Below are 20082 nucleotides of genomic sequence, written 5' to 3' on the forward strand. Positions count from 1 at the left end.
ACAAAACAAATCAAAACAACTAAGTAGCTTAACTACAGAGCATTATGTATAATTTACTTATTTAATTCTCACAAAAACAAAGAAAACTTACAATGCAAAACTTTTCCCAAAGTCACATAGCAAGTACCAAGAGTTGATATTAAGGCCTAGATTTTCATATAAAAGAAGGTGCTCTTTCTTCTCCACCGTAGGTATCTGTAGTACATTGCTGTCAAAGCTCCAATTCTTTCTCTCTCCCTATCTCCACAACCTTTGTCCTCTTACTAAAGACACAGAGTCTCTGCTTCATCCTAGCTAGGGTAGTCATAGAAAGAACACAGCATACCAGTGTAACCAGAGGTTTACAGAGGTTTCTGGCCAGAGAACTAAACAGGGTAGCCCTAAAAACACCTGGAAAGTCCCAGGGAGACTGAAGAGAAGGGATAGCTCAGAAATGCAATCCCTTAATGTTATGAATTCCTGGGTTCACTATTAAGCTGTGTACCATTAAGCAGACTAGCCTTTGAGTAATGGTCATCACCATCTAGATCCCAAACTGGCCATTCGATGACATACACATGGGACTGATACAAGTATCACTGTAAACGCTTTAAAAAAGGAACTGATGTTGAAGCCGTACCCATAGAAGGCTGATAAGAAGTTGTGGCCTGAACCCAGCATGGCAGATCATCTCATAAAACTAAACTAAAATATCAACATTCACATAACTTCAAAATATTCAAGATGTAATTAAAAATTACTTGGCATAAAAACAGATTGAAAATGTCAACTTCCATGGGAAAAGACGATCAATAGATGCCAATGGAGATGACCTAGACATTGGAATTACCTGACAAAGACTTAAAAACAGCAGATGTAAAAATGTTCCCAAAGTTGAAACTGATGGAAGAATAGAAAGTCTCAGTAAAAATATCAAAGATACAAATAAGAACCAAATGAAAACATTAGAACTGAAAAACACAATAACCGAAATTAAAAAAATTCACTGGAATGGCTCAATAGCAGAAAAAAGATGATAAAACAATCAACATACTTTAAGATCAATACAAAGAATCTAGGTTGAAAAAGAAAAATGATTTAAGGAAGAAATATCTCAAAAAACTAAAAATAGAGAGGAACTTTTTCAATATGATAAAGAACATCAATTCAAACCTACAGCTAACATCAAACTTAATGGTGAGAAACTAGATGCTTTTCCCTTAAGATCTGGAATAACAAAAGGAGGTACTCTCACTACTCCTATTCAAGATCTACTAAAAGTCCTGGCTAATGTAGTAAGAAAAGGATATAAAAGGTATACAAAAGACAAAAATAATAAGTCTTTCTTTGTCCACAGGTGACCTGATCATTTATGTAGACAATCCAAAGAAATGACCAAAAAACTCCTGGAACTAACAATTAGAACAAATTTGTAGCGTATTAGTATTAGTATTAGTAGCAACAAACAAACAAACAACAAACAAACAAAAAAACCCAGTTCAAAATACATCCAACAGGATTTGTCTGAGGAAAACTATAAAACTAATGAAAGAAATCAAAGAAGATCTAATTAAATGGAGAGAGAGAGAGATCACGTTCATTGGTAGAAGACTCAATGCTGAGAGTTATTCCCAACTTAGTCCATAAATTCAGAGCAATCTCAATCAAAATCCTGCCTAGTTAGTCTGAGGATACCAGCAAACTGATTCTAAAGTTAAATGGAGAGGCAAAAGACCCAGACTGGCAAACATAATATTAAAGGAAAAGAAAGCTGGAGGACCAACATTATCCAACTTCAAAACTTAATATAAAACTATAGTATTGAGGGGCACCTGAGTGGCTCAGTGGGTTGTTTCTGCCTTCAGCTCAAGTCATGGTCTCAGGGTCCTGGGGTCCAGCCCCACAACGGGCTCTCTGCACAGCAGGAAGCCTGCTTCCTACTCTCTCTGCCTACCTCTCTGCCTACTTGTGATCTCTTTCTCTGTCAAATAAATAAATAAAATCTTAAAAAAAAAACTATACTATTTGAGACAGTGTGATATTGGCAAATTAATAGACAAAGAGGTCACTAGAACAGAACAGGGAGTCCAGAAGTATACCTATGCAACACAGTCAATTGATCTTTAGCAAAGGAACAACCCAAGTGAGTACACAAAGGATAATTTTGTTTGGTTTCAAAAAATGACGCTGGAATAAGCAGACAAACATAAGAAAAAAATGAATCTCAACACTGACTCTCTACCTTTCACAAAAATTAACCAAAATAAATCATAGATCTAAATGTAAAATGTAAAATCATAGAACAACGTCTAGAAGATAACAACAGAATATCTGAGGGACTTTGGGTGTGGCAATGGCTTTTTAGATATGATGCCAAAAGTATAATCCATGAAAGAAAAAAAACTGATCTCCAATTTCATTAAAATTAAAAAATTCTGCTCTGTGAAAAACTGTTAACAGAACAAAAAGATAAGCCACATACTAGGAGAAAATATTTGCAAAATACGTATCTGATAAAGGATTTGTATGCAAATCCTTTAAACAAAGAGCATTTAAAACTCCACAAGAAAATAAAAAATGGACAGTAAGAATTAAAAAATTGGCAAAAGATCCGAACACATCATAAAAGAAGATATACAGATGGTAAATAAGCATATGAAAAGATCTCAACATCATACAGCATTAGGGAATTGCAAACTGGAACAATGTGATGCCAATATACATCTATTAGAATGGCTAAAATCTAAAACACGGCACACCAAATGCTGGCCAGGACGGAGAGCAACAGAAAGTCTCATTCATTGCTGGTGGGAATGCAAAATGATACAGCTACTGTGAAAGACAGTTTGACAGTTTCTGACAAACCTAGTTTTATCATATGATCAGGCAATTCCACTCCAAGGTACCTACCCAAAGAGGCTGAAAACAGGTCCACAGAAAAAAACATCTGTACACAGATGTTTATAATACCTTTATTCGTAATTGCCAAAAATCAGAAGCAACCAAGATACCCTTCAATAGATAAATGGATAAAAAAAAAAAAATCCTGAAGTAAATCCTACATTGGGATGTTATTCAATGATAAAAACAAGTAAGTTATCAAGCCCAAAAAACACATTAAAGCAACTTAAATGTATATTGCCAAGGGAGAGAAACCAATCTGAAAAGACTACATACTGATGGATTCAAACTACAGGACATTCTGGGGAAAAAACAAAAAACAAAAAACAACTACGGAGACAGTAAAAAAAAAAATCAGGGTTTGCCAGGAATTGTGAGGAGGGGTAAGGGACGATTAGGTGGAGTACACAGGATTTTCAGGGCAGGATTTTGATCAAACACATATAACGACACCACACAAAAAGTGAACCCTAATTGAACTATGGATCTTAGTTAATAATAATGTATCACTATGGGTTTATAAGTTGTAAAAAATGTACTACAAAAAAATAAAGCAAAGCAACAGAAATGATAAACATCTGCATTAACAGCATAGAATATTATTCTCATGTATTGTTTAAAATATTTATTACGATTAAGCAAAAATTAACATTCCCTGATGTGATTTTAATTGTATATAGATGTAGTAAGCAAGATAACTAAACATAAAAGTGGGAGACAGGGCACAAAGGGACTTAGATAGTGGTAGGCTTTCTATATTCAACTTAAAGTAATAAAATATTAATTCTAAGTATATTAAAAGTTACATATACTGTAACCCCTAGAGCAATCACCAAAAGACAAAACAAACAATAAAAACCTGTCCAAAGGGAAACAGTCAGAAAGAAAACAGACTAAAGTGTAACACTATCAAGCGTTCAAAGAATTGAAAAGCCAGGAAAGGGAAAAGGGAAGAATGAAAGAATGGAAACATTCATAAACAATAAAAGGATAGACCTAAATTCACAAATATCAATGAATGCTTAAAATATAGTCTAAACCACCAATCAAAAGACAGAGATACATGAAAAAAAAAAAACAATAAAATGCTGTCTAGACTTCATGTCATACATAATCATGTAAGTAATTAACAAGTAAAAGGAAAGAAAAAAAAATATCCTACAGATGGTAGTGAAGTCCACAGCCAAGATGGAGTAATTAAGTTACAGCCAGCAAGGTAGACTTCAGAGCAAAGAAAACTATGAGAGATAAAAAAACAACATTACATAATGATAAAAGACCCACCTCACCAAGAAAATAGAACCATCTCAAATGTGCATGTGCCTAACTACAGAGTGTCAATATACATGACAAAATGACAAAATGAAAAGAACTGAAAGAAGAAACACATATTCCATTACAGTTGAGAGATTTACACACTATTCTTTTACTGAGAGAGCAAACAGAAAATTAGTCAGGATATAAAAGAACTAAATAACACCAAACAAATGGATTTAACATTTACAGAACACTTTACCCAACAGAATACACATTCTTTTTTTTTTTTAAAGATTTTATTTATTTATTTGACAGACAGAGATCAACAGAGATCACAAGTAGGCAGAGAGGCAGGCAGAGAGAGAGGGGGAAGCAGGCTCCCTGCTGAGCAGAGAGCCCAATGCGGGGCTCGATCCCAGGACTCTGGGATCATAATATGAGCTGAAAGCAGAGGCTTTAATCCACTGAGCCACGCAGGCGCCCCCAGAATACACATTCTTTTTAAGTATGCAGAACATTCACCAAGAGTAGAGATCAGCAAACTTCCTGTAAAGATTAGGAGAAAATAGTTGCAAAACACTGACAAAGAATTTGTCTCCAGAATATGGAAAGAACTCTCAAAACTCTCAAAACTCTCAAAATTCTCAAACCTCAATAAGATAAACAACTCAATTACAATAATAAGCAAAAGATTTCAACAGACACTTCACAGATATCCTGAAGATATCCTGAAGACAATCAAGCACTTGAAAACATATACGTCATTTGTGATTAGGGAAATGAAAAATAAAACCAAGATTAGATACCACTACACATCTAAAACAATGGCTAAAAAACACTGACATAGTGTTGGAAGATGTGGAGCAATGAGAACTCGTATGCACTAGGGTTGGAATGAAAAGTGGTAGAGCCACTCTAGAAACCAGTTTGCCAGTATCTTATAAAGTTAAACATACACTTACCAAATGCCCAGCAATCCCACTCAAAAATATTTACCTTAAAGAAATGAAATTACCGGGTGGCTCAAGTGGGTTAAGCCTCTGCCTTCGGCTCAGGTCATGATCTCAGGGTCCTGGGATCAAGCCCCACATCAGGCTCTCTGCTCAGCAGGGAGCCTGCTTTCTCTAGATATCCAGATTTCACATAAAGTCAGAACACAAGGCCCAAAGAAAGGAAAAAAAGAAACAATAGAACAGAAAAAAACACAGATAGAAACAGAAGCACAGATATAAGAATTTTTGATGTATGCTAAAAGTGGCACAGTAATAAGGCAAGGATGGTTGTTTCAGTAAACGACTAAAACAACTGGATATCCATTTAAAAAAAAAGTTCTGGAGAGATCTAAATATGAAAGATAATACACTAAAGCTTTTAGAATATAATGTAGAAGATATCTTCAAAAGGCCTTGGTTATGGTACAAAAAAAACACTAACCATCATAGAAAATAAAGAATTTTCATTTCATAAAACAGTAAATCACAGTCAAGGAGAAGGTATTTTAACATCCAAATCCAACAAAATTCTAATAACCAGAATATTCAACATGTCTTACAAATCCATAAGAAGGCAAACAATCAAAATGAAAAACTGAAAAGAGACTTGAAATAGCACTTCACAAGAGAAGATTTCCAGTTTAAAAAGGTGTCCAATATCATTAGTTATCAAGAAAATGCAAATTAAAACTACTCCAGGATGCTACTACACAACCACTAGAATGGCTAAATTAAAAAGACAATTTCCAAGTATTTATTTACCTGAACATGGAGTTACATGATCATTTTTAAACAGCTGGTGTGTGCTACAGTCACTGTATAAGCTTTTTGGCACTATCTATGAAAACTGAAATCTATACATTCAAAAACCAAACAATTGTACTCATGTATATATCAAACAGAGTGAATACATTTCACACAAGAAGGCACATTCATGGAAGCATTCATTACTCATAATGACTTAGAACTGGAAAGCCAAATGTTCATCAACAATAGAAAAGATAAGTAAATTATAGAATTATTATAGACTGGAAGTTAAATCACAGGGACACTCAACGCTAATAAATCTCACAAATTTAATAATGTAGAATAAAAGAATTTACATGGTTTGAACCCACCTACATAAAATTCAAATAACAGGCAAGACAAAATTATAGTGTTTAGAGAAGATGTCTAGAAAAATGGCATATATTAGAATAATGATTATGGGCAGGGGTAAGGGACTTAATGGATTGTGAAATGGCTTCTGAGAAGCTGATAATATTCTATTTCTTGACCTAGTAGAGGTTAATTTTGTATTAACTTTGTGAAAACTATTGGGCTTTATATTTGTGTTCCATGCCATTTTCCATGTGTAATATTTCACATTAAAAAAAGTTAAAAAAAAAAGAATTTATTAAATCAGAATCTTTCACTTATCAATAGTAGTACCCAGACACAAAAATTTCTAAATTTTTAAAACAGATAAAATTATGGGGTGAAGCTTCAATGACACTTACATAGCGCAAATTTAAATAGTACACCTCTGCTGTTATTAAAACGGAACCTAATATCAAAAACGTATAAAGAATTTGTCTGCTCCGTAGATATGCTCAATTTTTTTTTACTAAATAGAAAACTAACATGGGTATTCTATAGATTATAGGTGATATTTTGTTATATGCCAACTAAATGGGATACAGAGGAAAACATGCACACATTTATCCCAAAATAAGTTCCAGAACCCATAGTGGAGATTAAATGAAGAGCTTGGTTGAGTGTGTAGATATACAAAGTAAAATGATACAGTATGTCAGCATGTCCCATGGAGCATAAGACTGTAAATCTCTGCTATAAAACAAAGAAGACAGAAGAGGTAAAGAATTAGACTTCAGAGAAAAGGAGGTATTTCCATTTGTTTAAGACTTATGCTGAATATAGCAAAGAGTTTTAGAGGTAGTCAGAATATATTAAATATTTGTTCAAGTATCAGAAAAATTTGAAAGCCTAAAATATAATTGAAAAATTTATATTTTACTTTCTTCCTTAAAAATGTCATTAAAAGGGGCGCCTAAGTGGATTAATGGTTAAGCCTCTGGTGGTTAAGTGGTTAAGCCTCTGCCTTCAGCTCAGATCATGGTCTCAGGGTCCTGGAATCGAGCTCCACATCAGGCTCTCTGCTCAGTGGGGAGCCTGCTTCCCCCTCTCTCTCTGCCTACTTGTAATCTCTCTCTCTGTGTCAAATAAATAAATGAAATCTTAAAAAAAAAAGTCATTAAAACTTTTTAAATTCCAAAAACCAGGATACTATACCTGAATAACTGATGCTGATTCATTTTGAACTTTTTCTAGTTTTTCCTTTTTTAACATTAATAATTTTCTCTGTGCTAAGAGTCTTCGCCAGTATTTCTGAATGGTCAATGCTGCATTAATCTCCTTCTTCAATCGTTGTTTACTTAGGAAATTGATTACAGCTGATTGAATAATTCTTGCAGCTTTGTCTTGTTCCTAAAAAAAAAAAAAGCAAAGCTGAATCATAAAAAGCAAAGATGAATCAAAAGCTTAATTACTGGGGTGCCTGGGTGGCTCAGTGGGTTAAAGCCTCTGCCTTCGGCTCAGGTCATGATCTCAGGGTCCCGGAATCGAGCCCTGCACTGGGCTCTCTACTCAAGCGGGGAGCCTGCTTCTCCTCTCTCTCTCTGTCTGCCTCTCTGCCTACTTGTGATTTCTGTCTGTCAAATAAATAAATAAAAATATTTTAAAAAAAAAAAAGCTTACTTAAGTATGTAAGAAAATAATCTATTAAATATTAATCAAACTGATCCTGAAAATAAAACATCCCCCCGACTTAAGATATGCTCATCTTTGGAATATAGATACTTCCAGGAATGTCGAAAGGTCTGATAGGTGGAAATGCATATATGTATTTATATAATGGAACAAAAATTCCCAAGGCTATAATCCTAAAATAAAGATCACAGGCATGTTTGAAATATCATCTCAATAATCAATATAAAGGCCATTTAAATGTGGTATGTTTCAGGGTGCCTGGGTGGCTCAGTCATTAAGGGCCTGCCTTAGGCTCAGGTCATGGTCCCGGGGTCCATGGATCAACAGGAAGCCTACTTTTCCCTCTCTTACTCCCCCTGGCTGTGTTCTCTCTCTCGTTGTCTGTGCCAAATAAAGAAATAAAATCTTTTAAAATGAATGAATGAATGAATGAATGAATGAAGTATGTTTCTCAGATTATAGCCCAGAGTATTCATGCCTGATTTTGAAAAAAGCAGTGGACCATAGGAGGAAATTAAAAAAAAAAAAAGGAGGTCAGAAATAAACAAAATGCCTTACAATATAAGGTAGTCTTGCTTTGTAACAACTCGAACAAAGAAATTAACAAAAAGGGAGAAGCAGCATAATATTTACTTTTAGCACAGAATACTTTATGGCTTTAAGGCATAGACAATCAAGATGACAGAATATCAGATTATGGGAAGTGGTAGCAGGACTGCTTGATAGCTTAAGTGGCTGAAAAAAAGCTACCTGCCCTGGGAGCACCATAGGCTGATACCCTATATACCTCTATTTCTGTTACTTCTAATGATGAAGTACTAGCAAAAACAACATAGGTCAAATACTTACTAGGCATAAGGCACCATTCTAAACAGTTCATGAATGCTTCCTCTAAATCTCACACAACCATAAGAACAGATGAACAGGTACCACTTTTATGACTATGGGGAAACTGAAACAGAGAAGTCAAGTAGACTGTCAGTCTACTGGGCGAATAACCAGTATTCGAACGAAGCCATCACTATGCCACACCCTCAAGGCCAGATTTATCATTTCAGTTACCTGAATTGGAAACTAGAATATAAATTATTCCCTGTGGTGGAAAGAACAATTTATAGCATGTAGCTATAAATTTATTGTTATTTATAACTTTATGTAGCTATCTGGAACAGCTCACTATTCAAGGATGGGATCTATATAGACATTAGATTCTAATTATTAATTAATTATAATCAGGCATTGAGATCTATGGGTGGAAACTGCACAGTATGGGAACACATTCAACTATAGAAGGGATCAAACAGTCACTCTAAGAAAGGAAAAATGTAGTTAATGGATTGAAACAAATACTAAGAAATGGTGAGAGTCATATATTACATCACTCCTAAGTGGAAAAAGACTGGACAATTCTAAAATTGGGGTAGAATTACGTCCAACAAATTGATTAAGTGATCTAACTCTGTCCGTCCCCCTGTATGAGCATATGGCCTTTAAGACTATGGATATCTTTTGGGCACCTGGTAGCTCAGTGGGTTAAAGCATCTGCCTTCGGCTCAGGTCATGATCCCAGGATACTGGGATCGAGCCCTGCATTGGGCTCTCTGCTCAGCGGGGAGCTTGCTGCTTCCTCTCTCTCTGCCTGCTTCTCTGCCTACTTGTGATCTCTGTCTATCAAATGAATAAATAAAATCTTAAAAAAAAGGATTAAAATAGTTTGTTTAACTTGATTAAGGAGACCATTTCACAGTTGGTTAAAAATTACATTTTCTCAGAATAAAAAAAAAAAAAGCTTACATTAACATAAAAGTTTGTACTGTTGGGGTCAAAAAAGGAAATGACAAATAACATCACTATCCCTGTGCCCAGATCCCAAACAATAAATAAAACAAAGGAAACCAAATTCCACTTAAAAAAATTTTCTTTTTTAAGATTTTATTTATTTGAGAGAGAGAGAGAGAGAGCACAAGCAGGGGGAGTGGCAGGCAGAGGGTGAGGGAGAAGCAGGCTCCCCCACAGAGCAGGGAGCCCGATGTAGGGTTTGATCCCAGGACCCTAGGATCATGACCTGAGCCAAAGGCAGATGCTTAACCAACTGCGCCACCCAGGCGTCCCTCCACTTTTAAACTAATAAAGGATACACTGGAAAACACTTTCAGACAAACAAAATGAGCTGGCTAACTGCACTACAAAATCAGACAGAGACCCAGACTCCAGGGGCACTCTCCAGCACCAAGATCAAGACTCCCAGAACACCACATGAAAAAATTCATGGAAAACTGCTCCCAGAGAGAATTTAGATTCCAGGAAGGGATAGGTTAGATTCCATAAAGGAGAAAAGAGCTGAGTCAGGTATCCTCAGTTTACTTTTGTAAATTTACAAAGGGTCTAAGTTATTCTACTTCTGCCAGAGCAAGCGAGGGAACAGTGCCTGGAAGACACATCCAGTGAAAGAAACACCAAGGCTTAGGGAGAAATACCCAGCCCTAACCCAAAACACAAACAATTATTAAAATTAGGTCAATAACTTCACATATCAGTAAAATGTAAAAATCATAACGAAACTCAATCAACTGGTATTTTGTGAAGTACAATTCACATTGCAATGTTTTCATTTTGGGGGAGTACCTGATGGCGTTTTAGATCTGTTTTTAGTTTGTATTTTCTCCAAGTTGTCTGTATAAGTCTAGCAGCTCTTGCTTCTTTACAAAGATCCAAAAGCCTTGCACAAAGAAATGACAAATAAGTGATAACCACCTAAAGGAAAACAGAAGAGATGGAAACAGAAGTTTGCCAGAGAATACGCATCTTAACTGTCATCTGCTGAGACTCTTACAAGATGAAGAACACTTACCTTTTCGTCAGGAATTGTATTGGACATATCCGAGTGATTAATCATAGCAGGTATTCCACCAAGGTCTCTAACTGCAGACCTGACCAACTGAAAATTTTTCTTTTCATTTTCTAGAAGTTCTTTGTATAGTTCTGAAGTGTTTTCTACTATGCAAATGAAAAAGAGATTAGACAGTTCCAGTCAAAAATCTGACAAAGAAAAAACTTGAAAAGCGAATCAGCCAAAAGGGACTAACCATGATCAAATGCTTTAAAAGACAAATCCAGAGAGCTTCCGTCAGATTCAGATGATGAATTTAACACCACTGAGCCAGTCTGTGTGCATTCTACAGTTTGAGTAGTCCGCTGACATATAGCATCAAAAGGCACATAGTAAGGATGGTAGTGATGGATCAGGTAACATAAAACACGGCCATCTGAGAAAGACACTGTAAAATTCTCCACCTGATTGGAAATAGCAGGAAAATGATGAACTATATTGGACAGTAATATAGATATTAATGGTTTTGTAGTGCATATTTCCTTTTAATAGCTAGGAAAATCACATTAGTGGCTAATAGTGCCTAGAATAATTAATACTTTATTTATAGCCAAATTCTCAATTATAAAATACTCTTTCAAAAATAGAATTTGATTATTATGCTAGGAGAAATAGGGTCCCTCAAAAAATTCATGTCCTTCCTAGAATCTCAAAATATCACATTATTTGGATACAGGGCCACGCAGGTTTAATTTTCACAGTGAAGTAGGGTAGATTCTAAATCCAATGTCTTGTATCCTTATATGGAGAGACACACAGAGACAGATATACAGGAAGATGCTATGTGAGGACAGAGGCAGAGACTGGAGTAAGGGATCCACAAGCCCAGGAATGCCAAGGATTGCCAAGGAATGCCAAGGATTGCCAGCAACACCAGAAGTTAAGACAAAGGTATGGAACACATGCTCCCCTAGAGCCTTCCAAAGCTCTCTAGTATGTAGTTAAAACGTAGAAGATTATCCATGTACCTGACAAATTTTCTACTAACCATACTATTCAAGGTATAACAGTTTACTATATTTAGTAACATGAACTCTATCATTTTTCTGGCTTCATATTCTTTACCAGATATTTTATTCATTTTCACATATTTACATTTAAGGGTACACTTCATTAAGGGTACAGAAATCCAGTATTAATCTAACAAATGATTACAAAACACTCAACTTAGATTTTTTTTCCTCCCCCTTGTAGCCAATGGTCTATCTACCATCCGCTTCTAGAAGCATGGTGAGTTTATTTGCTTTTACCTTTAACATACGGGTGTAATCCTTAGGTGCCCCTGTTCTGACAAATGTCTCCAACTGAGACTCCTGACTACGGCATTTTTTCTTTCTTAGTAATACATTAAAAAATTGTGCATTATACAACTGGTGACAGATTAGATAACATACAGTATGTGAAAACACCCTCACTCATTTGAGGAAAAGTTTTGCTTATATATAAACTACATTATTTAAGAAATGCAACAAAATATTTTACGAATAAAGTTTGACTTTAACCAAAATGTACTTAAGTCAGTGAGCTTAAACAGAAATAAAGAAACTTACTTTTTTATTATAGAAAGCACAAACAGCATTTACCCACTCCATCAACAGCTTTATGCTCTCACTATATTGTTCAAAGGAACCACTATTTCTTTTGTCTTTTTTCTTATTGATAATAGCATCAGAATGACAAGATCGTGCAGACATTGTTTTCTTCATACTCTGAGTGTGTTTTAAAAAGTCAATTTCTTCTTTTAACTGATCTAAATTAATGGAAATATCCACCTGAAACACACACAAAAAAGGATAAATACTTCTATGTTTTTCATATACCATTTTAACCACAGAAGTTAGTCATTGTTGTCTTCATTTTTTTAAAAACACAAACATAATTTATACAGAAGTGATGGAATGCATAGTGGTTAATGTATAGTGTGTCATGTGTAAGATCTGGGGTCACACAAGCCTGGATTCTAATATCATTGCTTCTTCCTATCAATGTTCTAACGTCTAGCTTCACTTTCCTTATCTATGAAGCAGTGACAACACCTACCTTACAGGGGTGTTGTGAAGATTAAATTGCAATTATTCCAGTTCCTGGGACAGAATAAACCCCAGTAAGTAACAGTTATTGTTAGTCTATTTGATGAAAAGGCTTTTATAAACCAATATTATTGGTTGATAAATTTGATAAAAAGTATAAAAATGTGACAAAAATTTGATAAAAAGTATAACATTTACCAAATGTACAATACCTGAAAAGCAAATGCTATTTTCCAAAGTAATGTAAGAGTTTTTTCTCTGTGCCTATCCACAATATCCTTAGATAGGATTGTATTTCCTATAAATGAAAAGACAGCCTATTAGCACAATATATGTACATATCAGTTTTTGGTGAGAAGAAAAAGTTTTATTTTTACTCAATTTTTTTTTAATAATTTTTTATGTTTTATAAACATATATTTTTATCCCCAGGGGTACAGGTCTGTGAATCACCAGGTTTACACACTTCACAGCACTCACCAAAGCACATACCCTCCCCAATGTCCATAATCCCACCCCCTTCTCCCAAACCCCCTCCCTATTTTTACTCAATTTTTACCATGCTCATCATTTAATTGAATTCCTTGTGATCTAAGAATTTGAAGAACAATATCAACATTGTGCATCTTCTGAAGACGACTTATTGCAGGAATCCTGAGTTTCTTTGAGAGATTCCAGTCTCGTGTGAGAAGTTCCATGATTCGCCTAACAATAAAGAAATTTTCAGACGACATTCTCATATAAAAACATATGTGAAAAGCTCCTGGCATCAAAAGGTGAGGCTCAAACCAGACCCCAAAATATCATAATATCCTGCCTTTACCCTCCCCCCACACTGAGACACTAAAAATCAATGTATGATTGTTCTTACCATGTAAAGAAATAAGCTTAACTTTCCTCTAAAAAACAAAAAATACAAGTTGAACTTTATTTAATTACAGCTACCACCCACATAAATTCCCCTAATCTGAAGGATTTTAGGTGAGAAAGATCCCCCAAAACTAACTGAAAACTCTTGTTCCACAATTAGCAAATAAGAGTCATTTTTTCATTTTAAGCCTGAAGTTTGAGGTTTATGAACAGAATGTAAGAAAAAAAGATGAGACATATACAAATGCACACATGAACAAAATAATAGAGTTCTATAGGAGAAAAGAAAGGGAAAGGAAGGGAGAAAGTATATTTGTGGAGGGACTACTATATTCTACACATCAAGCAAGTGCTTTCTTTTCTTATTTTAGTCCTCATAGCAAGTTCCACAATCAGGCACTATTATTGTTGTTGTTTTTTTTCTTCAGATGAAGAAACCAAAGCCCAAAGGAATTTAGTAAACTGCCTATAGTCACTTAGTTATTAATATGAACTAAAACTCAGTTTTATCAGATTCAGAAGCCATTCTATTATATCTATGCCAGATTATTATAAAAATATTTGAGTGCCTACCTTAAAAAGACATATATACTACAACTTAAATTCAAACCTCTAATATCATCTATATTACTAGTATTTTATCTACTAGACAATAATCAGTATTTTTACAGAAAAAGCAAACCCCAACAGATTATTGATTATTCCTAATTCAACTGAGAGATCCAAACAATTTGGTCTCTCTGATGATAGATTCAAAGTAGAAGAAGGCTTTCATCTCTATGAGAAACCAGATAGGAAGATTCTGAAATTCAGCAAAAGCTGTATTTATGCAGTATTAACTAAGTATGATCTCTCACAGGGAAAAGGAAAAGGACAGCACCACATGTAATTAGCTGGGTCAGGAGTCGGCAAAATTTTTCTTTTCTTCTTTTTTTTTTTTTTTAAGATTTATTTATTAATTTATTTGACAGACAGATCACAAGTAGGCAGAGAGGCAGGCAGAGAGAGAGAGGAGGAAGCAGGCTCTCTGCCTGATGTGGGGCTTGATCCCAGGACCCTGGGATCATGACCTGAGCCAAAGGCGGAGGCTTTAACCCACCGAGCCACCCAGGTGCCCCGGCAAAATTTTTCTGTAAAGGCTTATCTAGTAAATACTTTAAGCTTTGTGGGCTATATTGTTTCTATCTCAACAGTTCAAATCACTTCTGTGATGAAAAAGCAGCCATAAACCATGTGCTATGTTCAAATAAAACTTTATGGACAATGAAACTTAAATTTTGTAAAATTTCCATATATCACAAAGTAGTATTCTTTTGACCTAAAAAAAAAAAAAAATTGGCAGCTAAAAATTTAGCTAAAATTTGGCAGAATTGCTTATAGAACTGAAATTTGGAGAACTATTTATATAACAATAATTTCTAAAGGTTATTAGAAAGTTACTCAAGATCATTCCAGACTAACCACTCAATCAACATATGAAGTATTTCTGCAACAGTAGGCCAACCCATTACCTATGGCATCAGTAGATTAACCATTGTCAAGCATTCTCAAATGACCTTGAAGATTCATGATCATTTTGCTGACACTGAAGAAAGTAGAAATCTGGTATGCAAAATCAAGTCTCTTAACTAGTTAGAATCCCTGACCAACAAAAAAGCATCAATATCCAACGCAGCTAAGTCCTTAGTAATTCTCGTAAAAACCTAAAAAATGTCTTTTATTGTGGAAAATAGCAGTGAACATAAAACCAGTCAGTGCCCCTCCTGGAAAGTGGAGAAAGTCTAAAAACGTGAATTCCTATTGGCCAGGAAACACATGTAGTGGCTTGGATGCATGAAATGAATAAATTAAACAAATATAAAAATAACATGTGAAACATTTTCAGCAAATTCTCTAGCCTGTATGGAAATTACTCAAGTGATAAATAACTACAGAAAAGTTCAAAAGACCATTACTTTGTCGTGAGAACATATAATCAGAAAAGAATATGGAAATTTAATTTAGAAGGAAGCAAATGACATGTATGTTGTTTTTGAAGAACTAGGGATTCATAAAGTTCCAGAGATCCCTTCCTCACATATGTCAAATGTAATGTAAATTAGAGACTTTCGTAGAAACAAGACAAATGTCTCCAATGCAGATATCCTGAAGAGGCCAACTGTACTACAGTGCTCATGGTCACTCCTGCCAAAGCAGGAACTGCTAATTCACTGGACTCCTACAAAAGCCAATTTTGATGATTCTGGTTTGTTACGAAGTGTTGTATGGTTTGAAGCCAGACATCCTGAGTTTATGTCTCAATATCATGATATAAAACATTCTGTTACTTCTCTAGCCTGCTTTTCCTCCTGTGTAAAACAAGGTTAATAATGCAACTAGAATTGGTCCCAAGTAATAACAGTATTTATGAAACCCTGTCACCATAACGTGTTACTTAAATGTTTGATATTTTAAATGGTTCCATGCTTGTCTCAGCTTCTGTTCTAGGGCATCACTGGTTACTACTCACAGACCTTTGTCACTGTCAGCATAAAAAAAAAAAATGTGCACAGGAGACAAGATTTCTAGACCTAAAATTGACACTATTTTACAAAGGTGCTGCACATACTTGTCCCAGTCCTTTTTACCCTAAAAAAATTTACTGCATCATATGAAAGAGCAAGAAAGAGGGGCGCCTGAGTGGCTCAGTTAGGTTAAGTGTCCGACTCTCGATTTTGGTTCAGGTTATGATCTGAGGGTTGTGAGATTGAGCCCCATGTTGGGCTCTGTGCTCAGCAGAGTCTGCAAGAGTATTCTCTCCCTCTTCCCCTACCTCCTCCCCCAACTCTCTCTCTCTCTCAAATAAATAAATTTTTTAAAAAAGGAAGAGCAAGAAAGACTATGTCAATTAAAAAAAAAAAGTGTTTAGCAGAAAATTTTAGTCTATTCCATTAAGTAAAATAATTCTTATTTCTCATACTTACACAAGACGCACCCCACACTGCAAGTCTACAGCAAGATTTGTAACAGCAAAATCAAATTCATCAAATGGTGTCTGAACATGGTTAACAGGTAATCCCAATAAGCTAAGGTGACGGGAAAGATCACCTTCACCACTTAGGAAGTCTCGTGAAAAAGCCAAAAGAATGTCTTTACTAGTCTGTGGAGAAACAAGTTGCAGTTATTAAATCCCAAGATTATAATTTTGTTTATAATAACAACAAATTGTTATTCTGCGCATATAGAAATGAAATCAAATTAATGGTAGCATAAAAAAGTCAGTTTCATATCATATGATAATAATGTACATTTATTTCCAATTTAAGGCCTTTTAAAAAATTGCTCATAATTAACAACAGACTCCAAAAATTAGTCTTCATTTGATAGTATGCTACATTAGGAAAGAAATCCCAATCCCTCTACCCAGTTAATTCCTCAGAATTCTCAAATCAACAAAACTTCATAGGGTATTGTGTTGGTAAAAAGTCAACCAATAAGTTAGGCAGGGTTAGAACTATTAATAAGACAGACTAGATAAGTATTCCTATCCTATTCTACTCCAGAGTACTCTTCTTTGGGAAACTTAGAAGTTTTAAAAGAGAAAATACACAATAAAAACAAGTAAAAGTCTTAAATGTGAACTCTAAAAGAGAAAATGAAAACTATACCTTGAATTCAGCATCTTTACAGAAGAGACAAGGGTCATGATCAATAAGTTTGGATATTTTAGCATAATCAAGGAAACAAACCAACAGCAATAACTTTTTCAATGTAAACTTAGACAAAGCTTCTTCATGACCTTAAGTACAAAAAACATAGCAAGTTAATCTGTGAAAGAAAAGCTTCACCTTAAAATATGATAATGTACTAATAAAATTAATAGTAAGCACAAATAGAGCATTATTTGTTTTTTAGTGTTTTAAATGTATGAATTCATGTAATATTCATAAAACTCTATGTTTCCAATATTTCCAGCTCATGGAGGAGGAAGCAGAGGCACAGAGATATCAAGTGATTTAGTCTGGGGCGCCTGGGTGGTTCAGTGGGTTAAGCCTCTGCTTTCGGCTCAGGTCATGATCTCAGGGTTCTGGGCTTGAGTTCAACATCGGGCTCTCTGCTAAGCAGGGAGCCTGCTTCCCCCTCTCTCTGTCAGCCTCTCTGCCTACTTGTGATCTCCCTCTCTGTCAAATAAACAAATAAAATCCTTAAAAAAGTGATTTAGTCTATCTCATGCAACAAATTTTTAATAAGTACCTACTCTATGCAGGCAGCATCCTAGATGCCACATATATAGTTAACAAGCTAAAAGAAATATGATCTCCACAGGGCTTATAGCCTACTTGTGAGGAGAGCGTGGGTAGAGAGAACAAAAAGGTAAAAATAATTATAGTGATGGAGAAAGTGATGGGGAATGATGGGTGAAAAGAAAGGGTGGATAGTGGAGAGAGGAACTATTTATATTGGCATCTCTAAGAAGGTAAAATTTAAACAGAGACCAGAAAGAATAATAAGAAGAAGCCATTTATGCATAGCGTGGAAAGAATGCAATGGAGGCAGAACTACTCACCATCTCTATACAGATGAGGAACAGTGGGGTGTCTGTACTCAGCGGCTATATCAGGATTCCAAAGTAAGCGATTCAGAATGAACACAGCCAACCCCATGACATCACTATTATCTTCCAAAGATAGGAGTTCTCCAAAAATTGTCTGAAAAGAAATTAAAAACTATGTGACTTTCATGAAGCAAAAGGATACAATAGGGGGCGAGCAGACTATAATTGTCTAAGGATTTGGCAATGTTCTATTTTCTAAGTAGTATGGAAATAACATGGATATTTGCTAAAAAAAACAAAAAACTGTGTATGCTTTGTGCATTCCTTAGTGTATATGATGTACGATGAAAAAAGGCAAAAGCTCAGGACTAAGTTAAATTCTTAAAAATCATCTGACAAACCATATTTACATTTAATTTTCCTTTAAAGAACTATCAAATGTAGGCATGTTGCTCAAATTCAATTTTAATTATCCTACTAAGTATATCATGAAGGTACAACAGAAACTTAAATATTCAAAAATTTTTAAGAGTTAACAAGTGGAAACCCATCTGCAAATAATCTAACATAATAATTTGGAAAGTTCAGATCTGTTTATAATTGATTTTTTTTTTTAAGATTTTATTTATTTATTTGAAAGAGAGAGAGATCACAAGCAGGCAGAGAGGCAGGCAGAGAGAGGAGGAAGCAGGCTCCCTGCTGAGCAGAGAGCCCGATGTGGGGCTCCAGCCCAGGACTCTAGGATTATGACCTGAGCCAAAAGCAGCAGCTTAACCCACTGAGCCACCCAGGCGCCCCTGTTTATAACTGATTTTTAACAATATTTTTTATTATGTCCTGTTAGCCACTGTATAGTACATTAGTTTTTGATGTAGTGTTCAATGATTCATTAGTTGTGTATAACATAATTGATTTAAATATGAAATTAACTTAACACCAACATGTTTATTATTAATGATTTTTAAAGTAATTAGAAAAAACTAAAACCATATCAGGTTATATCTTATAAGCTTACATTGACCAATTGTAGAGATAAAAGCATGGTAAATATATGTCAAAATGGAAAAACTTTGGGGTGCCTGGGTGGCTCAGTGGGTTAAAGCCTCTGCCTTTGGCTCAGGTCATGATCCTAGAGTCCTGGGATCGAGCCCCGCATCGGGCTCTCTGCTCCACAGGGAGCCTGCTTCCCCTTCTCTCTCTGCCTGCCTCTCTATCTACTTGTGATCTCTGTCTGTCAAATAAATAAATAAAATCTTTTAAAAAATAAAAAATAAATAAAAAAAAATAGAAAAACTTTATATTTACCTACTTTTTTTCCTTTGATGTTTTCTTAAAATCCTCAAAGGTCATGCCCACCACTAGAACCTTAAGGTGTTCACAGGTACTCATACCTCCTATCTAAAAAAGAGTGTACATTCCCACCAACTGACATGGACTTGCTCTGTCCATGGGGGATAATATTCCTACCTCATTTGTGTTTGGCCAAATAATGCACTCTGGCCAGTGGAATACAGATGGAAGGATACCTACTACATCTAAACAGATGTTTTATTTTTTGTTTATTTTTAAAGATTTAATTTATTTATTTGAGAGCAAGTGAGTGAGAGAAACAGCACAAGCCAGGGAAGCAGAGGCAGAGGGAGAAGCAGACTCCCCACTGAGTAGGGACCTTGATGCGGGACTCAATCCCAGGGTCTTGAGATCATGACTTGAGTTGAAGGCAGACACTTAAACAACTGAACCACCCAGGTGCTCCTAAGCAGAAGTTGTGAAAGGCATTGCAAGTTTCTGCCTAATTCTCTTGTTTTTTTATCTTGGCCCAAAAAGAGGGTTTCTACTTCAATTAAGGTTCCAGAATTA

The 20082-nt window shown here is 35.2% G+C and overlaps 1 protein-coding gene across 2 annotated transcripts in view; it reads right to left on the reverse strand.

The window, feature by feature from the left end:
* ASPM (assembly factor for spindle microtubules) overlaps window positions 1-20082 on the reverse strand; it is a 63935-nt gene that overhangs the window by 24744 nt on the left and 19109 nt on the right. For both annotated transcript variants that reach the window (XM_059146115.1, XM_059146114.1), the window contains exons 8-17: window positions 18235-18376; window positions 17336-17466; window positions 16652-16827; window positions 13378-13523; window positions 13031-13116; window positions 12339-12560; window positions 10985-11192; window positions 10750-10892; window positions 10524-10652; window positions 7422-7616 (exon numbers count right to left, since the gene is read on the reverse strand). In XM_059146115.1, the coding sequence (XP_059002098.1) occupies window positions 7422-7616; window positions 10524-10652; window positions 10750-10892; window positions 10985-11192; window positions 12339-12560; window positions 13031-13116; window positions 13378-13523; window positions 16652-16827; window positions 17336-17466; window positions 18235-18376 (1578 nt within the window). The remainder of the gene's footprint in view (window positions 1-7421; window positions 7617-10523; window positions 10653-10749; window positions 10893-10984; window positions 11193-12338; window positions 12561-13030; window positions 13117-13377; window positions 13524-16651; window positions 16828-17335; window positions 17467-18234; window positions 18377-20082) is intronic.

The sequence above is a fragment of the Mustela lutreola genome, chromosome 14 (genome assembly GCF_030435805.1).
Source record: "Mustela lutreola isolate mMusLut2 chromosome 14, mMusLut2.pri, whole genome shotgun sequence".
In the NCBI taxonomy this organism is placed as follows: Eukaryota; Metazoa; Chordata; class Mammalia; order Carnivora; family Mustelidae; genus Mustela; species Mustela lutreola.